Below are 20116 nucleotides of genomic sequence, written 5' to 3'. Positions count from 1 at the left end.
TGTGTATCAACTTTCCCACCTGGAAAATGGCAGTGATAATCCTAATCTAACTCCTTAAGGCATGTTTTGACATCCTCTGCAATGCTGGCAACCTGCGTGTGTGTGTGTGTGTGTGTGTGTGTGTGTGTGTGATAACACAGAAATCTTTCTCCCTCCCTCCATGGTTATATGGGGGGGGGGGTTCTACCTTGCTTTGCAGAAATAGGAAGCTATTTACCATTTTTAGCTTGACCTATATACACTGCACCTACATTTTTCTTATATCCTGTGGGTGGGGTTTGGGCATTTCTGTCCCAGATTGGATCTCTCCCTCCATCCCCCACTTAAAAAGCCTCCCTCTTAATGAAATGTAGGAGAGGGAGGAGTAAAGATGATGTAATATACCCATTTTACTGAGTTTCTAAGTTTAAATGAGCTTGGCTCCACCCAGGAGCTGCAATTCCTTGGGTCCTCGAAGATGGGAAGAAAGGGCAGGGGGTTATAAAACCACCCACAGGCTGAACACCCCCCTGCACGCACACACACTTTGCCATCAAAATGCAGCATCCGGTTTCTCCTGGCATCCCTTTCTCTCTCTAGGATCACCTCTCGGTGGTGTGCACTGTCGGTCTGGTCCTGCAAAACCCATGCTGCAGCTGGTCCAGGGCTTGCCTGGGAAATTCAGGCAGAGACGCATCCCCGTACGGTCCTCCGCAATCAGTGCTGTCTGCTCGGAAGGCCCCTCCAGCATCAGAACTGACCCCTCCTCCTCCTCCTCTTTCATCTGGCTGCATTTTTGATCCTGATGCTATTTCCCCCCCTGCTCCCTTCCCTGTGCTTAGTTAAATTTCCCCCGCCTTTGTTGATGTCACATCCTGTTTCAAACATCCATCCCCTGCTAGTAGCCACTGCCTTCCAATTCCTTTTTTTTTTTTTTTTTTAATCCCTGTCCTCCCTCCATCAGCCCCCCTTTTCAAGGCAAACTTTTGGCAATAGCAGAGATAACCATTTCGTGCTCCGTTGAATTTCTCCTCGCAAATGTCTTTTGATCAGGGGAGCCATTAAAAAAAAAATTTAAAAAAAAAATTTAAAAGCCAAGGAGAAAGCCAGCACGGAGAGGAGACAAGAGAAACTGGAATCTCAATAAATATGCAAAGTGAAGGCTCGACTAAGCAGATTTCCTGCATTGCCTTCTTGGGGTGCTGAAAGCCACTGAGAGAATAATTATAGTGTGTATATATATTATTATTATTTCTTTTTTTAGAAAAAAAAATAATAAGAAAGGACTGGAAAGGAAGCAAGGGAGACAGTGATCAACGCAGGGGAAAAAGAATAACCCAGGTCGAAAGGGGGGAACTGCATGCAAGGTGCCTGGACCTGTGTGCAAGAGATGCAACCTGCAAGCAAGCTTTTGAGCCTCTTCTTTCTCATCTTGATGGGCACAGAACTAACTCAAGTAGGTTTCTTTCTCTCTCTCCCCTAACGCCATTTTCTATTAAAGCTATAGAGTACAAAAGAAACTAGTGTAGCAAACTGCATCTTTTTTGCAATTTCCCCCCCCCTCCTACCCCCACCCCCACCCTCCTTCTGGTAGCACGCAATAGAGGTCATTCATCAAATCCCTCTCCTGTAGCTCGGGCAAGGGATGTGGGGGAGTGCAGGGCATGGGGGAAGTGGGGGTGGATGGATAAGGTGTGTGGAGTGGGCAGATTGGACTGAAAAGGGGGGTAGGGGGGAGGCAGCTTTCATAGTCTTAGATCTGCTGTGGATTTTGATTTCAACCAGAGTCTGTGGGGGTGTTGGGTATAACTCTACCCCCACCCCCTAGGCACACTCACTTCAATTAAAAGTTGAAATTCAGGTAGAGGAGAAGCTGGGGAGAGTGTGATATGCCTGCCTTTTGTTTCACCAGGAGAGAGAGGTGCAGGGATTCAGTAATTATCACCTGGCACAGCATTTCAGCAGGCAGGGCTGCTGAGATCCCTCCTGCCTTGGTTGTTGGCTCCTTTGAAAAGTATATCATTAAAGATGAGGCTGCTAATACAGGGTCAGTCGAATTCCCAGCTTGTGAATGGGCAGTCAATGGGAATGTGTGCGCTGTCCATCACTTTGCAGTGTGCAGTAGGAGAAAGTAGCCTGAAAAGGTGGGGGGAAAGTCTATTATTGGTAAGTTAGGATCTGTCTCTGTTTCTGTCTGCCTATATATGTTGTGTTTTCCTCTATATGTAGTGTGTGATTCCCCACTGTAATCGCTTCTGCTGGATTCCTCCCTTCTCTTTGCATAGATGCATTTGCTGGTGTGGGGGGCAGCTGCACTGATTTAACATGACATTTAAATGTCCCTTTATGTGTCCATCTGTGACATGCTTGAGGCTGATCGTCCACACACACATACACACTCTTTCCCTTTTTTTCTGGTTGCCTTTCTGTACTTTCCAAGCCCAGCAATTGTTGAGTTGGTGGGGGGGAAGGGGAGGCAAAAGGCTTTTTTTGTGTTTGTGTGGTCAGAGTGGAAATAAAAGTCCATTCGACTTCTTTTAAGAAACAAGGGTGTCTTTATTTTCTGCTTTTTCACAGAAAGGAACAAAAGTGATCACAGAAGGATGTGGGATTTAATTGTACTGTTGCCTGGAAGGAGGGGGGGAAGCTATAAATAGGAATGGAGATGGAGTCTTTTCAGTGTGGCACCAATTAGCAGCTGGGCTCTTATCCTGGATGCTTTATGTATATATGCTTTTTTATCTGGCTAACAATAAGCTCTTCTGTCCCTGCCCTGGATACTGAGAGGTAGTGGATAAAGCCTCCTTTAACCTACCAAGTGTTTCTGAGTGTCTCTGCTACGAGGAAGAAACATCCAAAGGAACATCTGTGCTCAACACCTTGTTCCAAAAAAAGAGAAAAAGAGAGAAAAGAAAGTATGTGGAGGTTATTGGGAGAGGGGGAAAAAAACCCAAACCCCAAGTTGCTTGCAAATTGGAAGGGGTGGGAAGACAGGAAACCTAGAAGCGACTGACCAATATAAAGGCATTGTGTGTGTGCGAATACACTCCAGGGACTGTGCGCATGCGCTAGGCTGGACAAAGCAGAGGGAAATCGATGGGAATTGCTTTAAACAGGCGGTGGATCCTTAAGAAGCAGCCGCCTGCCTTCTCCTGACACAACACATGCCAGCGAGCTGGGGCTTGAATGCTACTCGCACATCTCCTTGCTCCCCCTTCCTCGGCCTCCTCTCAAATGGACAAGAGAGCATGTGGATCTGGGGGGGGTTTCAATGGGGAAAATCTCTATAACTTTGGATCCAGCAAGCACCTTCTCTGAGCTGCTTCCAGACCCCCGTTCCTTTTGCAGCACCCATCGTCTCTGCATCCGGTATTTTCTTCCAAGGATGCCCAGAGTTTGGGCAGCTGGTTCATCGGATGCTGCCCCCCACCTCCATGCTATGTTTAAAACTTTGGTCCTGACTTACGTGGGGGAAATGAAATCCGTGCACTCCAGCCGGCAGTTTTAGGCCACGTTCAGGCCTGGCTGATTTCAGTGGAGTGACCTGGAGCAGGGTTTGGCCCACTGGCTTTAAATAAAACCTGGCTTCTAGAAAGGCTGGGTGTCGGGTGAGCCTTCCTTTGGCTTCCCTTGTTGACCTCAGGCACCCGGAGTGTACAGGAGTGGGTTCACCGAGCTCTCGATCCCCTGGAGAGCCCTGTGCCTCTGCAGATCTCTTCCAGAGTTTTAGCATCTCCTTTCTTTAGCACAGCTGCCAGATGCAATCCCCGAGCATGCCTTTCATCTCAGGCACCGCCCAGTTCAGCGCCTTCCACGTTTAATTCAGCAACAAATTAACATCTCCATCACATGCCCAGGAATCTCTCTCCCAGCTCCCCCGCCCCTTCCAGAGATCCCAGCTGGGCCATGGTTAAGGGGAGATCTATTTCTGAGTCAGCGGCTGTCGGCGGTAATGCAGAAGGAGTCGGGGACCCTTCCCTCAAGTGACCTGTCGTCATTCAGGTCAGCGGGAAGAAAATGTGTCCCTGTAGGAGCGTGGGGGGAGAGTTGACAAGGGAGAACGAGCACGGTCCCTTGCAGAGAATCACTTTAGTGCTGTGGATGCAGAGCAGGGAGAATTTCCTGGCAAGAGACAGTCGTTTCCAAAGTAAACCGCTGACAATATCTCAATGCCCTAAACTGGAGTTAGAGCCTTGACTGATCCCAGTCACAAGTGGCTTCAGCCCAGGCCTGGTTCGCTGTGCTCCTGCCTGCTTCATATCCTGAACTGCACAGGACTTTGCAAGCTGATGCTATGGGTTCAGCCCGGATGCTCCTAGTCACATTTGGAGCCAAGGGCTATTAAAGTGTGACGGGAATTTGAGCTTAGTATAAACAGCAGGGATCAGGAATACAGGGACATAAAACTGGCTGTTACTGAAACTTCAGTTTGCCCTTTGATCCCTCTTTTTAAAATTGGATTTGAATTTTATTACACTGGGGTTGGTTTTTGTTTTTTTTTCATTTTAGGACTAATTCCCTATAGAACTGTTCTGAATGCTCAGAGGTGTATGTTGGCTGCCTAGGTTCTTACAGTTGACTTTGCATCTTGCTTTGAATGTTTCCAGGTCAGTGATCCAAAGAGGAAATGCTGAATATTTCATTTGAATGTTGAATGCATGAGATTTGTAGAACCAAACCCAGTGCTTCTGGGATTTAAGCAGGTAGCTGTTCCCTGGTGTTTATTAGCACCGGGCAGCAAAAGCCTGTCTATAGTCATGCCAGTTTGGGGAAACACCTGCTGAGGGTTTGCTGTCTTTGGCTGCTCCTCTGGAAGGTGAGATGGATAGATGGGCAGATCCTCAGGTAACCTCAGTAGAGCACTGTCAGTTTATGCTATTTTCAGATCTTCCCCCCAAGGGTTACACACACACACACACACACGCATGCACACGGACATGTGCACACAGAGCCTGATTTTGCTCTCATGCCTGTATCAATCAGGAGTCATTTCATCTAAGTCAGCTGAGTGTAAAATAGTGTAAAAGAGAAAGGTGATCGTGCAAGTTCATCACTCTCTCTTTCCCTAGCCTCTGTCCCGTGTCCTGATTTGGCATGCTTGAGTCACTTATGAAAATGCACACTGACATCCTTGTGAATTTGCCTGAAAACCCTACAGAAGTTTTAAGGGTGCCAATCTAGGCAGACTTCACTGTGTAATAATTTATTTAACCAGTAGTAAATCACGTCACAGGAAAAATGGAGATTTCCTGGGACTGAGAAGTTATTAAATATTTAGGGCTCCCCAGTGAGGTCAAAGGGAGCTTTGCTAAAAGCATGTTTCTTAGGGCACATCATCAGCATCTGATGAAAGTGAGCTGGAGTTCAAGAAAGCTTGTACACTCTCCATATATCTATCTATCTAGATAGATAGATAGATAGATAGATAGATATCTCTATATATAATACCTATATCTATGTATACATAGATAGATAGATATACACACACAACCCTTAGTTACTGTATAAAGGTGCCTTCTGACTGACTTCAGAGTAATGCGGTGAACTCTCTTAGGTCACAGCTGTGGTGGGCACTGGCAAAAAAGCCACTTCCAACTAACCTGTAAAATCCCATCCCGGTGAATGCAAAGGGTCATATCCATCCGGGTGTTTGTATCCCTGCCCAGTGCCCGAAGCTGGGAGTTTGCTGGTTCACTGATAAAGCAGCAATATCATTGAAGTCAGTGGTGATACAGTGCTGGAGAGAATCAGAGGCACGGTTTTGTGACTGCACCAACTTCACTGGTGGCAGAGAGACATGTGCCTCTCAGCTTCCCAAGGCGGGCAGGAAGAGGGATGGTTACTCCTCTCACTCCTCCATAAATACTCCCTGTGCAATTGTGTTCTCACTCAACCCCTGAATTAGCTTGCGCCAGCCTAGCGGTAGCGAGCTAGGGGACTGTCAAATGTTCAGCGTCATGGCTGGGTTTTTCCCTCCCCTGTTGTGCAGCCACATTGAAATGGGGAGGATTAAGCTGCAAACCTGCAGCCTGTAACAGGAGGCAGCTGCCTCATCTCATAAACCAATTTGTGTCTCATTTCACTAACTTCAACTTTCACCAATAAAAGAGAAAGGTAATTTTCAGCCTTGGGTCATATTTATTACTCAAGTTATCAGGCCTTGTAATCAGTATTAGCATCACTGTGTAAAGTAATACAAAACTAATTACTATCTAACTGAATTAGATAGATGAGGACTGTAAGCTGCGTTGACAGTAGAAGAAGCCAATTCTCAGTTATGAATGATAAGCTGAGGCTTCTGCTTGCTAGTACGAAGCCGTGAACCATAGGGCCATAATAATGCTGATGACAGGCACTAATGTGATTCTGGATATGCCAGGAAAAGGAAGAACAGAAAATAGAAAATAGTCTTTCTTAGATTCATTATTTAATCATTATTAGGCTGGGCCTTTTGTTGGATGAGCATTGGATGTGAAACAGTGCGAAAGAGAAAGCAGTGCCTTGTGCTTTCAGCTGAGGGTCTCAGAGACATTTGGAAGCACGGATGAATTAAAGATCGTCAGGCACAAAAGAGGAAGGTGCCAATATGCCTAGTGTTTGCATGTGGGTAAACTGAGGTATGATGAGTCAGAGGCAAACCTGGGAAGAGCATCCAGGAAGATGGATGTAGTTAGACACCTTAGTCTGAAGTCCAGTTAGAAGGCAGAGTAGATTTGCCCCTTATAGACTCACTAAAGTGTGTGTGTGTCTGACTCCTAGAGCAGTGGGCCTGGAAGGGACCTCTAGTGGTGATTTTAGTCCAAACCCCTGCCTGAGGCAGGATCATTCCTGGGTAAACCATCCTGTACAATCCATAATCCAGACTCTTCATAAGACGACCATCAACCCTGACACCACACAGACCTAACACCTGAACCTGCCACAGGCAAAGCAGGGAAACCACAGCAGCCAAGATGTGCAGAGACAGAGAGAGAGAGAGAGAGAGAGTATGTGTGTGTGTGTGTGTGTGTGCATACACACAGAAATGTGTTTGTATGTGTGTGCATATATATAGTTACATAGACAGATGCAGCACAAGCTTGTATGAGCTAGAGCATGCAGGTATTCTGACTTCCCATTTCTTATAGGCTAGAATTGCTACACCTCACTTATTCCTAAGCACTCAGGCCCAGGATTTAGGAGCCCCAGCTCCCGGTCTGCTGCACTTTTTCCTGACAAAATTTCCCTTGCAGGAGGGCTAGAAGCTGGGAGTCCTGAATCTCATTCCATGCTGCTCTACCTAGCAGACCATGATCCTAAGCAAGTGAAAACCCAAGAATTTCTCTGGAAAAGTGTCTCCCTCCTCCTGCCCTTCCCAAAGTCCAGTCTTTATTATCATAATAGAAAGCAACTGGCACACACCAAAGTGCAGCATACATATTTCTTAACTTAAAAGGGGATTGTGAGAGGAGTTCTCAGGAAATATCCCTTCCATTTCATTTTGGCTACAAGGAAGATGCTAAACAAAAAACAAAACAAAAAAGCTGACCTTATAATCATTTGCATTACAGCTGTATTCTGCAGCCATTGAAATCATTGCAAAAGTCATTAGCTTTAGATGGGTAGTATCAGGCCTACAGGCTCTGACATGTATTGGCGCTTGCTGTTATATTGTGGGTTTGATGTCAAGAGCAGCTTTAGCTAAATGGAGATTTAGTACAAAGCAAAGACCGGTAAAGGGGATTATTCTGTTCTGAAATTATACCAAGAGCATATACTTCTAGCTGCAAAACTTCTCTGCGCTCCTTTTGGACAGTAAAGATCATATGGCACCTTCCACTTGTAAGGAGCTGCCCCATGGTCCATCGCAGCGATTTAACCTTCCCGTGGCCACTGTGCACCATGCTATTCTCAGCCCCAAAACTGCCTGCAGTTCAATGCTGTTGAATGTACGGTGCATCGCTTATGTCGACTTTATTCCAAACTCCCATTGAAATCAAAATCCCATTTACACAAATGGGGCCTGCAGGTTTGCACCTATGCAGAGTTTGTGAAGCACTTTGGGATCGTTGCCTCAATATCACCTTTTTCTCCCCCCCTCTACCTATATCTAACTATTGCCTAGTGAGCTGTACTTAGATTGAAAGGTCTTTGGAGCAAAGAATTGCCTAGCTATGCATGCTCTTCTGTCCTGTTTGTAGGGCATTTAGCATAGTGGGCATCTGTCCTATTCAAGCAACAGCTCCTGCCTCCCTACAAAAAGTCTTACTGACTTCCCAAGGGGTGTGAGGCACAAGGACAACAGCCCAAGGCCCTGAATTTTACCTTACAGTCTGTTGCCATTGGAAGGACTGACCCAGCATCTCTGCCCACTCAAAGACCCAACCCTGAAGTCTTTCTCCCCTTGCTCAGTCCATCTAGCACCTTTTACAATCCAGCGGGGTCCTGCACATGGTTCAGCTACATCTGGGGACAGGGAGGAGTGGGGAGCCACCGTTTCCACAGTCAGGGTGGGAAGGGGAACTTCCTTCTGCTTTTAGCAGAGTGTGTGCTCCTTTTTACTTCTCTAACTCCCTGACTGAGAGCAGCTCAGAGTGATTGCATAGGTCCAGTTACCATTCTTTGGGGTCCCCAGCAGTGCTGGGTGGAGTATGTGTGCTGTGGTTCACTGGGAGGATTTGGGAGATCTGAGACAAAAACACTTGCTTTAAGGCTGTTCTGCCATCAGAAAACTTACCCTTTGGGTATGGAGTGAGATTTATCTTCACTGGTGTATATACACTTATATACCATATATTGTGAAGCCAAAGAGGAGCTCATGCCAGAGTTCTAGACCCAAAACTCCCTAACATTAAAGTGTTCAAATCTAAATGGCTATTCATGTCCAGCACTGAGCTTTGCAACTGTATCAGAGCGAGACAAGACCCCTGAACCCAGACTCTGTGTTTAAAATGTTGTTCTTGGTGCCCATCCAGCCCACCTCTAGTATTGGTCTACATCCACTGTCACAGTAACTGCTCGCCATATACATGTGAGCATCATTTTACCATCACATCCTCCCTATTAATTAGGATTTCTTCAGGTAGGGGCTGTTTCCCCTCACTCCCAGTTCTTTACCAGCTTGCAGGACTCTTGTGGGAAACCCTACAGGCATCATACCAATGGATCTACTGCCATGTGACCCCCCTGCTCCCAGACATTGCCCCACACAGGACATTACTGTAGTTGTGAAGTGGAGGAGTAACCCAGCCTGGTTTTGGAGCATGATGCTTTTGGGACAGGAAGGCTCCAGTTCATCCCAGGGCAAAGGTTTGCAAAAAGCCTTATATATGTCTTGCATTTCCTGAATGGAGTGCGACGTACCTAGGGCATAAGCTAGCTTTCTGCACAGTGCTGGATCTCATGCTAGGTGTGGCACAGAATAACTGCCTGCAGCCAGGGCTCTGCCATGCCTTCCTCAATGGGAGGTGCAGCACTCTGCTAGGGTTGCAATAAGAAATAATCCTTCTACCACCCAGCCTCCCTGGTTTGGCTGTTTGTCCAGAAATCCTATTGAAAGAGACAGTCTAGTTTAAATGGCAATTAATTCAGGGCATTTAGGAGGTCAGGCAAAAAGATCACTGTGGTCTCTTTTGGCCATGCACAGGGCATGGTCAGTGCCAACTGCAGAAGTCCAGCCTCCGTATCTGCACCTGCATTTACATGCACGCACGCACAAAAAAGCCTAAATGTGATACATGCAAATCACATTCTGCCTGAATTTGTGCCTGAAACTGCCATCGCTATAAATATATTTTTAGACTCTGCACGTGCCACTGACTCAGCTTGGAACAACAGGATGGGTTGAATCCAAACCTTCCACCCTCTGAGCATGAGTTTTTGACCCAAAGGGCTTGAGCTGAAAGTCCACTGCAATCACAAGGAGTCTTTCCACTGATGTTAGTGGGGTTTGGGTAGGTCTGAAATCTTCTCCTACCTCCGAATCCAGGCTGACTCATAACCTCTTGTATGGACCGGCCACAAGAGGGAGATGAAGACCCATCTTCCAGCACACAAATGCAAGCGCAGATTTGTAAACCATGGTTGAAAAATGTTGGCCCTGTAGGTCAGTTCCTGTCCAACCCATGCATTCTGCATCGTGTCTGGGGAGAAAAACCTTCTTCGTTAGTGGGATTTTCCATTAAACAATTTCAAATGAACTAGCAGCTTGGGGAGGTGGGGGATGAGAGTCAGGAAGGTTGTGCTGTTTTCTTTCCTTGTTCTTTATTACTAAGAACCTATGCATGCAAATAGGCTCTTTTGTTTCCTAGGAGTCAATCTTCTCCTGCTGCTGATTCTCTGCTTACAGCAGTAATTTGCTCATTGTGACATCAGAATTGGCTGTTCTGGAAATGATGAATATCAAGGAGACTTCAGGTGTAGAATACACAACAGGAGAAGAAAAACGCAGAGACACAAGGAGCCTCTTTGTAAGCCCATATCCTGTGTGATGAACAGTGCAGCAATCAGACGAGTGGTGATTTTCAGATACCGCGGCAAAGCTAATAGAAGCAGCGGTTACTGCGAAAAGTATAAGTGCTGCCTGTTGCTCTCTCAGGGCCAGGTCCTGTTTTGTACTAGTGAGACACCCTAGCAGGATGCTCTCAGGCTGGTGGACCCCTTCCCATCTGAATTCAAGGACAGCTCTTCTGGGGTATGTAGCAAACTTCTAGGGGGAAAGCAGAAACAGAGAAAGGGGAAATCTTACTGGAGGGGGAAGGAAGGAAAATGCAGCCTCGGGATCTCTCCGCTATCTTCTGCATTATGGAAGATTTTGCAGTGCGGTTCCATAAAGTGTTCCCTTTTTAGTCATCCAACACACCACTGGTGATGTTAACCACCCTACAAAGGGAGTGCATTGCCCAAACAGTTTGAGAATCGTTCCTATCTAAGTTCAGATCTGTGTCTTTGTCACTTGGATGATAATAATGATGATTCCTTTAGGACATTCAAGCTGGACAAATCTGCCTCTATTGCATGCGTCAGCCATTAGAGCAGGATTTTTGTTCTTGCAATTCATTCATCTCTAGCAGCTACATCACTTGCTTTCACTTTTCTGGTGCTTGTGCTCCAGAACCATGCTGCAATGCTTGCGTTGCAAACCCTACAGCGCTCTCCTGAAGTGCTGACGCCCAATGCCCGATCTCCCTCTCTTGTCGCTGAAAACTGCACGGAGCTGCTTCTACAGCTTGCAATTTTTGGGAAGCCTCCCTCTTGGACTGAACTGTGTATACCTGTATGACTTTCCCATCATCTCTGATGGGCCAATTTCTCTACATACGACCAATCCTGGTGTCAAGATGTGCTATAAATAATGGATTTAGGGTCCGGATAGGGGCACTCAGAGCCAGTCATGGGTAAAGGTAACCAGTACATCAAGTCATTGAATTGTCCACAGTGGTTTGGGGCATCTGATGTTCTTTTGACGTCCCTGTATAAGACCCTTATGTTACTGAACACTTGAAAGAAGAAAGTCTGCTCCCAAGAAAAGCTGCTACCCTCCTCTAGGTAACAGCTCTCTAGAGTCTGTGAAAGGAAGAAGTCTTCTGATTTGAATGAGTTTATCTGCCTCTGATTACCATATAGACAGCCATGTCCTCAGCTGTATTTATTTTATATCGACAGAAGGTCTGGCCTGTCATCCCTATGGAGGCAAGGAGCTGTATGCAGAGGTTATAACAAGGCTTTGGGTACCTAGGTGGTGGATCCTCTTTCAGCATTTTCCAGGGAATTTCCATGTGATCATTGGCACATTTTTGCTCCTCTGTGTTGTTTTGCCTAACAGCAAAAGCTTTGCCCACTGCAAAGCCTTCTAAAACACTGCTCCTGCTATAGCATCAAAATGCAATTATTTGTGTGCATTGAAGGAGAATCAACCTTGACGTATCCCCAGTGGAATCAACCTGTGGAACGCATTTTCCCCCAGTACCATTTTTAAATAATAAAGTATGTTGAGATCTAATAATTTCCCTTCGCCGTGTTTAGAATACGAGAGGTGAGCTTTAGTTCATATCCTGATTTCCAAATGAGCACTGAAATGATAGAAATATTGCACTAGTGAGAGCTTTACATGGTATCACACTGGACTGGACGTCAGGCACTTGAATGGGGTGGAGTTAAGCCCAGTGGAAGAACCTGTTCTGAATAGAGTAGCGTAGAAGCAGAGGAAAACAGAAAGCCGGGAGATGTTTTGCAAGATCTCTGATGCCAAAGTTTGACTTGCCACAGGGGCACGCGTTGGTCTTGCTCTGAGAGATGGCTGGGACGAATGCTGATCTTGGTGTCAGCGGCACAAACCTAGAGTGTTTCTGATGATTTGCACTGTGATGCCAATTACTAGTTTGATTTTTGTGCCGTGGAGGGGGAAAAAAGAAGCTGTTTTCCCACTCATCCGTGACAACCACCTGGTATGGACATGAGCGCTTTGTTGTCCGGCCTCTTCTGGCAGGTGAAATACTATGCAATTAAAATGGAACCGTGTAGAGGATGCACCCTTGTCTGCTTGCAGACAGGACACCCTACGAGAGCCTCATAACTAGCTTCCCACAGACCTGCTCCCAATGGGAGGATCTTGGCTACAAGCCAATTTTATGGAAATAAGAGATTCCTCCCTAGCTTGCTCCTGTGGCCATACGGCAAAGGGCAAGCAATTCTTGGGAGCCTGCATGTAGGATGCATATTGCATACCAAAGGATTTGGAAATATCTAAAACCCTGGACCAGGGTGGAGGATGCTTGCCAGCAGCAAAGTCACATATGGTCCTTGAAAAACATGCATGGATTTGGAATTGATTTGGCTGATTTGACTTAGCACACAAAAAATGTTCCTTAAAAAAATAAAAAAAGGGGAGGGGGGGAGAGTCGGAGGAAGGGTTCACTTTAGGGAATGCCTCCAGGGCTGGACACCTTTATCTCCTACTTCAAGAAGGCCTTTTCATTGTGCATTTAATGGCAGCAGCCCAGAAGTATGAGCAGTCCTACCCACCGAGGCCTGAACCCTCATTGTTTATTCAGCTCCTCCTCCAGCAAAGACACGTGCAAGTCGGTGGTAGCTTTGCTAAGGCAGCGGTAGAGTCCGACATGAGGCGAGGCTTGGGATGTGAGACAAAGAGGTTGAGCGAGGTGGAAGTTGATGCTCATTTTCTTCAATCGACAGGCTTTGGGTCAGGCCCATCTTGAACAGCAGAGGCCTGGCTGTGAAGACAGGGTCCTTCTGGCTGAGAGAAGAGAATTGCATATGGGATGTTTCCATTTGCAAGTTCCTTCGAGCTCTGGCTCTCCCCAGAGACTGGACCCTGTCCCACCCTCATTTGAGTGGTCAGCACTCATGCACGGCACCCCTCGCTCCTCTCCCAGGGGTCTTGCTGATTGTGTGCACAGCGGTTAACTTATTCACTGAAAACACTTCCCCATCTCCCTCTTCATGGCAAAAGTCCTGTTCCCTCTTCCTTCCCCCTCCCCACACTCCTGCTTTGGGGATGTGTCCTGACGGTGCTCCAAAGTGAGAGTTGAAGCTATGGTTTTGGACTGGGGGGTTGTGCACTTACCCTGTAAAAGCCAGAGGCTGACCCGAAGATCTGCTGTTTCATTCATCTGAGAGCCAGGTGGAGACAGGCTTTCTGCTCCTTCTTTTGAGGCCTGCTCACTCCAAATGCCTCTCCAAGGAGGTTCCTATGGGAAAATCCCTGTATTAGGCATGACCGAGGAGGGAGCGTTAGCCCATTATGGAAAGCATGGAAAGATGATGCCATAATAAGGGTGGCAGCCTGTGCCCCTGTGTGCATCTGCACAGTGCCATTAACTGCATTTTCTCTACCTCACAGGCACTTGGCGAGGCTCGGGTGAAAAGACGGTGAGGTGCTCAGATACTATGGCCAGACCAGACTAGACACTGAAATACTGACTGATGATTTAAGGAATTACCACATAGAAAAAAAAATTCCTTGCTGTTTGAAGCGGAGGAGCCTCGCTTCTATCTGTATAAATCCGATCCAGAAACTTGAGATAAAATCGGATAGTACACCCAAACTTTTTTGGTCTATGTTCTGCTCTCAAGGTCTTGTGTCCAGCTCCCATAGACAGATGGTGAATCATGCATTAAAATACCCATTTCAGAATAATTTAAAGATTCCCCAAGGGGCTGGATGAGAGATGAGTGATTGCATTATAGTGCTTTTTAACACAAAGATCCATCCTTCCTCTGCATTACCCTTTTGGAGAAGCAGAGTGAAATACCCATCTCTGCTAGAAGATGGCACTAGAATTCAACAATTGTATCAACTCCTAGGCCATGGAGTTGCATAACATGCATGTCAGCTCCTGTTCTGCATTGCCACTTCTGGAAGAAACTATCCTTTTGCCAAGTATCCTTTTGCCCCTTTGACTCCCTGCGATATGCAAGCAAAGCAGTGACCCTGCACTCATGCACCTTTGTGCATTGCAGGTCCATGAAGGCAGTGAGAGGGGATGGGACAGCTTTCTTTTTCTTAAATGAGAAAGAACAGGATGAATTTTTTTCTTTGCTACTGCAAAATGTGAGAGGTGCAGAGAGATTGTGATGCCTATTTTCTGACTGATGGCTCTGATCACTTCTCAGGAAGCATAGGGGTTGATCATCGGAGGACACCTTTATGGCTGTATGTCATGACTGAAGGATTCATTTTGTAATCCCTTTTTCCTTTCTTTTGCATTTAGTACTTATGTTTTTGACCCCGGGTTAATGTTTAAGAGAAGGTAGAAATAAGGGTTTCTATTGGGACACTTGGTTTCTGAAGTCATTGAGAAAGTTATATAAGTCTCTGGAGAAGATCTTCATTTTTAATCTGGAATGAGTTCAGTTTCCTTATGGGAAAGATGATTTCAGGGAAAATGTTTTGACAATGTCACCAGCACCATTTCTAATGCAATATCCATCTGGCACCTTAGTTACAGTTTGCTTCGTAGCTGGGCAAAAGAATACAATACAGGATTTTTTTCTTAAAACACAAGAGGCCTGATCCTCTGCTGGTGTCACTCTGTGTAGCTCTACCGATTGCAGGGACTTGGACCAATTGAGGTGCTGGCCTGGTGTGTGTTATGACTGTACGTGTCAACCTTCAAGGTGATCAAGCTTTTTCATTTTTGGAGAATGCCAACTTTGGTTTCCAGGAGGAACTTAGCAACCCCAGCTATGTGATGTTTCTCCCTCATTGAAGCCCTAGACCAGCAGTTCGGAACCTTTTTCAGTCTATGTACCCCTTGGTCTCAGAGTGAGACTTCACGTGCCCCCTTTCAATGGGAAATTAATTTTTATGTCAAGCTACGTGTAATCGTGTATTATAAAAACAGCAAGATACTCATACAAAGACTCTTCAAATTGTCAAGACTTTTTTAGGCCCTTCGACTTGTGTTAGATGTACTCCCAGTGAGGCTTCGCGTACCCCCTGGGGGTACATGTACCCCTGGTTCAGAACCGCTGTCCTAGACTCTCACCTTGGGCGACGTGTAGGATGCTGTCCCTGGTGTGATATCAACCTCAGACTCATGCAGTAGAAATGATTATATACTTGTGAAACCCCTGGCCTCACCACCACACTCAGCAATTGCAAAAACCCGCGGGAGGAGGTGGAGCTCATCTTGTTCCCCCACATCTGCCTGTTGTATCTTGCCCCGAGCTTGTAATCCTTCTGGAGACGCAGCTGCCTTTTTGTACAGCACCCAGCATCCCCGAACCTCAATCCCAGATCAGGAAGCGGCTGTCATACAAACAACGCAATGCCTCCTGAGAATTAGAGGGGTTTCAGCAGGCAGGGAAGTGTCTGGCGACCCACTTAGAATTGAAGATGGTGGAGAAGTACTCAGAACTGGAGCTGCCCCTGTCAGATGCCCGCTGTCCCACCCTATCCATAATGGATCCTTCTCCCCTTCACCGAGCTGCCTATCGCCTTCACCTGCTTTCTCTGGCCCAAGCTGTAGAGAAGCCGGGAACACTTTTGGAGGTCTTCCACCTCTGGACGCTCTCTAATGGGTGGCAGGGAGGAGAGCTGAACTTCCTCTGGAACAGCAATAGTGGGAAGTCAGGCAGGGGGGAAAAGGGTAGCCTGGCACAAATAAGACGGATGCTGGTGCCGGATTTTCAGCCTGGCCGGAGGTTATGAATCCGCGGAGAAAACGTTCGGTGCGTGTTGTTGCTCGGTGCGTGTCGGTATCTGAAAGGTGCTTTCATGTGCAATGCAGAGCCGGGAGAAAAGGCGCCGTGGAGGGAGCCGGGAAGCGCTTGGGGTGGGAGGCCGGCTGGGAGCTCGTTGCTCAGCAGCTGCAGGGTGGCAGAGGTGACGGCTTTCCCCAGCCCAGCCTCGCCGCCTGGCTCTGGCTGCTTGGGCAGGCCTGTGACGCTGGCTCGGGGCAAACCCCCTCCTTACCTGGGGGGAGATGCAAAGGCGGCAGCTTTTCGTACCCCAGCCTTGCTCCCTACTTCGGCTGCCTCGGCAGGCCTGTGAGGCTGCATCAGGGACAAAACTTGGCTCTTGGGTGGGGGGGAAATGTAGGGGTGGCAGCGGAGGTGACCCCCGGCCTTGCCCCCTGCTCTGGCTGAGGGGCAAAAACCCCCTCCTCACAAAAAGTACGGGAGATGGCAGCACCGGTGACAGCTTTCCTCACCCCAGCCTTGCTCCATACTCCGGCTATGAACCCCCTCTTGGCTGCGGGGCAGAAAGCAGGGGAGACGCCGGGACGGCAGCGGCCTCCGAGGCTGAGGGGAGGCGCGCGGGCGCGCAGCCCGGCCCTGCAGCGACACCCCTGTCCCGCCGGGGGCAGCAGAGGGGCCCGGGGCAGGGCGGGCGGCCGCCGCCAGGGGGCGCTGCGGAGGCGCGCAGCCGGCGCCAGGCGGCGGCGGAGGGGGTGGGCCCACAGCCCGGGCCTCTCCCCCACTCCCAATCCCTCCTCCGCCGCCACCACCGCCCCTCCGGCGGCGGCAGCAGCGCGGCGCGGCTCGGCTCGGCTCGGCTCGGCATGCCCCAGCGCCAGCGCCGGCGGAGGAGCGGGGCGCCGGGCTGCCCGCGCCCGCGCTGACCGCGCGCCCTGCCGCTGCCCGGGCCGGGGCCGGGATGCGCGGCGGCGGCGGCGGGGCCCCGGCTGCCCGGCTGGCTCGGCTCGCGCAGCCCGCGCCCGCCCGGGCATGAGCCCGGCGCGCAGACATGTCGGTGCCTTTGCTCAAGATCGGAGTGGTCCTCAGCACCATGGCCATGATCACCAACTGGATGTCGCAGACGCTGCCCTCGCTCGTGGGGCTCAACACCACCAAGCTGACCGCCGCCACGGGGGGCACGCTGGACCGGAGCACGGGAGTGAGTGCCCAGGGGCGTTAGGAGCTCGGGGGCGGGTGCAGGAGGTGGGGGGGCACTGGCCGGTGTGCGCCCTGCAGGAAGGCAAGTGCTTCCCACCCCCCCCGGGGGGGAGAGCCCATCTCTCTTCTTAGACCACGGGGAATAGTTGGAAGGAAACAAAAAATCAAACCTTTCTTTCGGGCTGAAATCTTCCTGCTCCCCCGGCATCCCGAGGGGAGCATCCCAAGGGCTGGGGCGTGTTGGATGGGCTTTTGCAGGGCTGCAAAAATCCTTGCTTCTCCGGCGTGTTTGTGGGGAGGGGAGCCGGGGTCTGTGCCTGACACTGGGTTCGGCTGCAGCTGCCGGCAGTTTCATAGATATTTGGGGTCGGAAGGGACCCATGAGATCAAGTCCGACCCCCGTTGGGTGTGCGCGGGTTTGTAGTCTGACCCCCAGTTGGGTGTGTGCAGGTTTTGCAGTCCGACCCTGGGTTGGGTGTGTGCAGATTTGCTACCTTAGAGGAAGGGCACGGTAAGGGCACGTTCCCTGCAGGCTGGGCTGGGCTGGGCTGGCTGTCCCCTGGCCAGCCTGCAACCGTGCTGTGATGCCCCTCTTAGCTGGCCCTCCTGTTACGTAACCTGTTAGGCACCAGTCTCCTGCACAGAAATAGTGGGGGTGAAGGCAAGTCTGGAGGTCCCCCCCGCCAGCGCTACAGGGTCCCCTTCCCAGAGCTGAGGCACTCGCATGCCTCCAATCGATAGTCATTACTGGCTGGAAAATGCATCGGAGAAGTTGCGAGTATATTTCAGCCGGGTCTCATTGCTCCACTTCCTTCCCCTGAAAGGAGACTATAGATTCTGCTCTTACCTATTGGAATTGGCTGAGGATCACACTCCTACTTACTTCCCTGAACAGGAAGGCATTGACAGCTCGCACCTCCCGGCTGCAAGCTTCTGTCTCCATAAAGGATGTAGCATGTTACAGCTCCACTGTTTCAAGATGAAAAGTATTGAAGGCAGCACGTCTTTGCCCTGGGAGTGAAGTGGGTAGTTTCTGCCACATTGCCAGAACAGGATTGACCCAATATCATTTGGACCGCTTTACAGAATCTCTCTGTGTGTGCCCCTGCGTCTGTGTCTCGGCTCGGCTGTTTGCAAGGTTATAGAAAATATATTTAATCGATCAAAACAGCATTCCCACCCCACCCCCACCCCTTGCCTGGGGATGCTGCTTTTTTCCAAGTGATCAGAGACGAGGCTCTGATTAAATAATGCATCGTGCAAAATGTTGTGTGATCAAAGGGAATGGAGATCACCGGTGCTTTTGGGGCAGAACAGGGCTGGAAAATGAGCGTAGTTCGGTTGCTGGCTTCCCTTTCCATCGGTGCATTATGGAAGCCCTGCTGGAGAGGCTGGTTACATCCGCAAGGCTGCCTCCCTCCTTAGCTGGCTGGCTTTCACAGGCAATGAGTCTGGGATTCCCCTTCCATGGATTTGCTGAACCCTTCCCAAAATATTGCAGTGCTGGCGAGGAGCCCGTCAGGGCTGGTTGGGGCTTGGGGCTGGGGGGTGAAAATGCAAGGGGACTTTTACTGTTCTAGGCTAATTTTCCTGTTTCAGGATCTTGGAGAGCTCTGCAGATGTCCATTGATTACAGCTTAGCTCCAAGGAGGCTGTAAACTCCCTCTTAGCTCGGGATGCACTTCATTCTCGGCGTGTCAAGGAGGAATTGAGTGCATCTTATTCATCAGCTCTCGCCCAGCCACCGTGTGCTTCAGGGCTCGCTCAACTAGTGTGTTGCAGCAGGCTAACCAGACCCTACTACCCTGATTTTCTCTGCTACATACCATCCCCCGGTCTCCCCTGCCCCATCCCTATTCACCTGCTTTGGCAATTGCTCTCTGTTTCATACTACCAGGCACAGAGCTCCTATGTCCCAAATCCATATCTTTGCATTGTAAATGCTTTCTGTCTTCTCCTGCTAGCTGGGCGTTCAGAGAAACCTCTCCTCTTTCTTCCATGAGATACATATCCATAGCTCATTTGCACTAAAATAGGGTCCATGCCTGTTTTTCTCGTGTACCATCTCCCCATGCTCTGGCTATCCCTTTGCAAGTCCCCCTGCTTTACTTAACCCCCTTTTCTGTGTGTCAATTAGGTGTTGCCTACCAACCCAGAGGAAAGCTGGCAGGTATACAGCTCTGCCCAAGACAGCGAGGGACGTTGTATATGCACAGTGGTGGCACCCCAACAGACGATGTGCTCACGTGATGCTAGGACAAAGCAGCTGAGGCAGCTATTAGAAAAGGTAACAGCCTGGAGTCCAATATGGAAGGGCCAGAGGGGCAGGGGTGGGTCTTAACTGAAGACCGGGGGTAACATGCAGAAAATCTGGACTCAATTCTTGACTCTCTTGCAAGACTTTGGGCAAGTCTTTCTGTGTCTCATTTCCTCACTGGGCAAATGGGGATAATCGTTCCTCCCAGGTCTGAGGGTAAATTCATTCATGGCTATACGGTGTCTAGACAGCTTGGTAATGAAGGATGTGGGTATATGCCGAGATCTTGCAGAAGCTGCTATGAAACGTGATCAGGACCTGCATGATTCAGTGGGAAGGAGGTGGGGGGAAGAGATGTCTGCAGTTGACCCTAATAACATTGTTTTTCATTAATTTAACACAAGTATTTTCAAAGGCTGAATTTCAGAAAGACAAGAGGGGACTAGAATTGAAAATGAAGCCTGTGCACTTTGGCTTGTATTGGTACTTGAAAGGTTGAATAAAACAGCACAAGTCATCAACATCAAATGATGAAATGAT

General features: G+C 48.8%; 1 protein-coding gene across 2 annotated transcripts in view; it reads left to right on the top strand.

Annotated features, from left to right (window-relative positions):
• Window positions 1-927: 927 nt before the first annotated feature.
• Window positions 928-20116, top strand: part of OLFM1 (olfactomedin 1) — a 45888-nt gene continuing 26699 nt past the window's right edge. The window contains exons 1-2 of one of the 2 annotated variants that reach the window (XM_090021828.1): window positions 928-1435; window positions 19457-19606. In XM_090021828.1, coding sequence (XP_089877954.1) covers window positions 1340-1435; window positions 19457-19606 — 246 coding nt within the window. In that variant the 5' untranslated portion in view covers window positions 928-1339. Of the gene's footprint in view, window positions 1436-16908; window positions 17321-19456; window positions 19607-20116 lie in introns of those variants that run through there. The other variant, XM_090021827.1, reaches the window with a different exon arrangement.

The sequence above is a fragment of the Crocodylus siamensis genome, chromosome 11, assembly GCF_052110815.1.
Source record: "Crocodylus siamensis isolate JL-2025a chromosome 11, ASM5211081v1, whole genome shotgun sequence".
Classification (NCBI taxonomy): Eukaryota; Metazoa; Chordata; order Crocodylia; family Crocodylidae; genus Crocodylus; species Crocodylus siamensis.
This window is presented reverse-complemented; position numbering and strand designations above follow the sequence as displayed.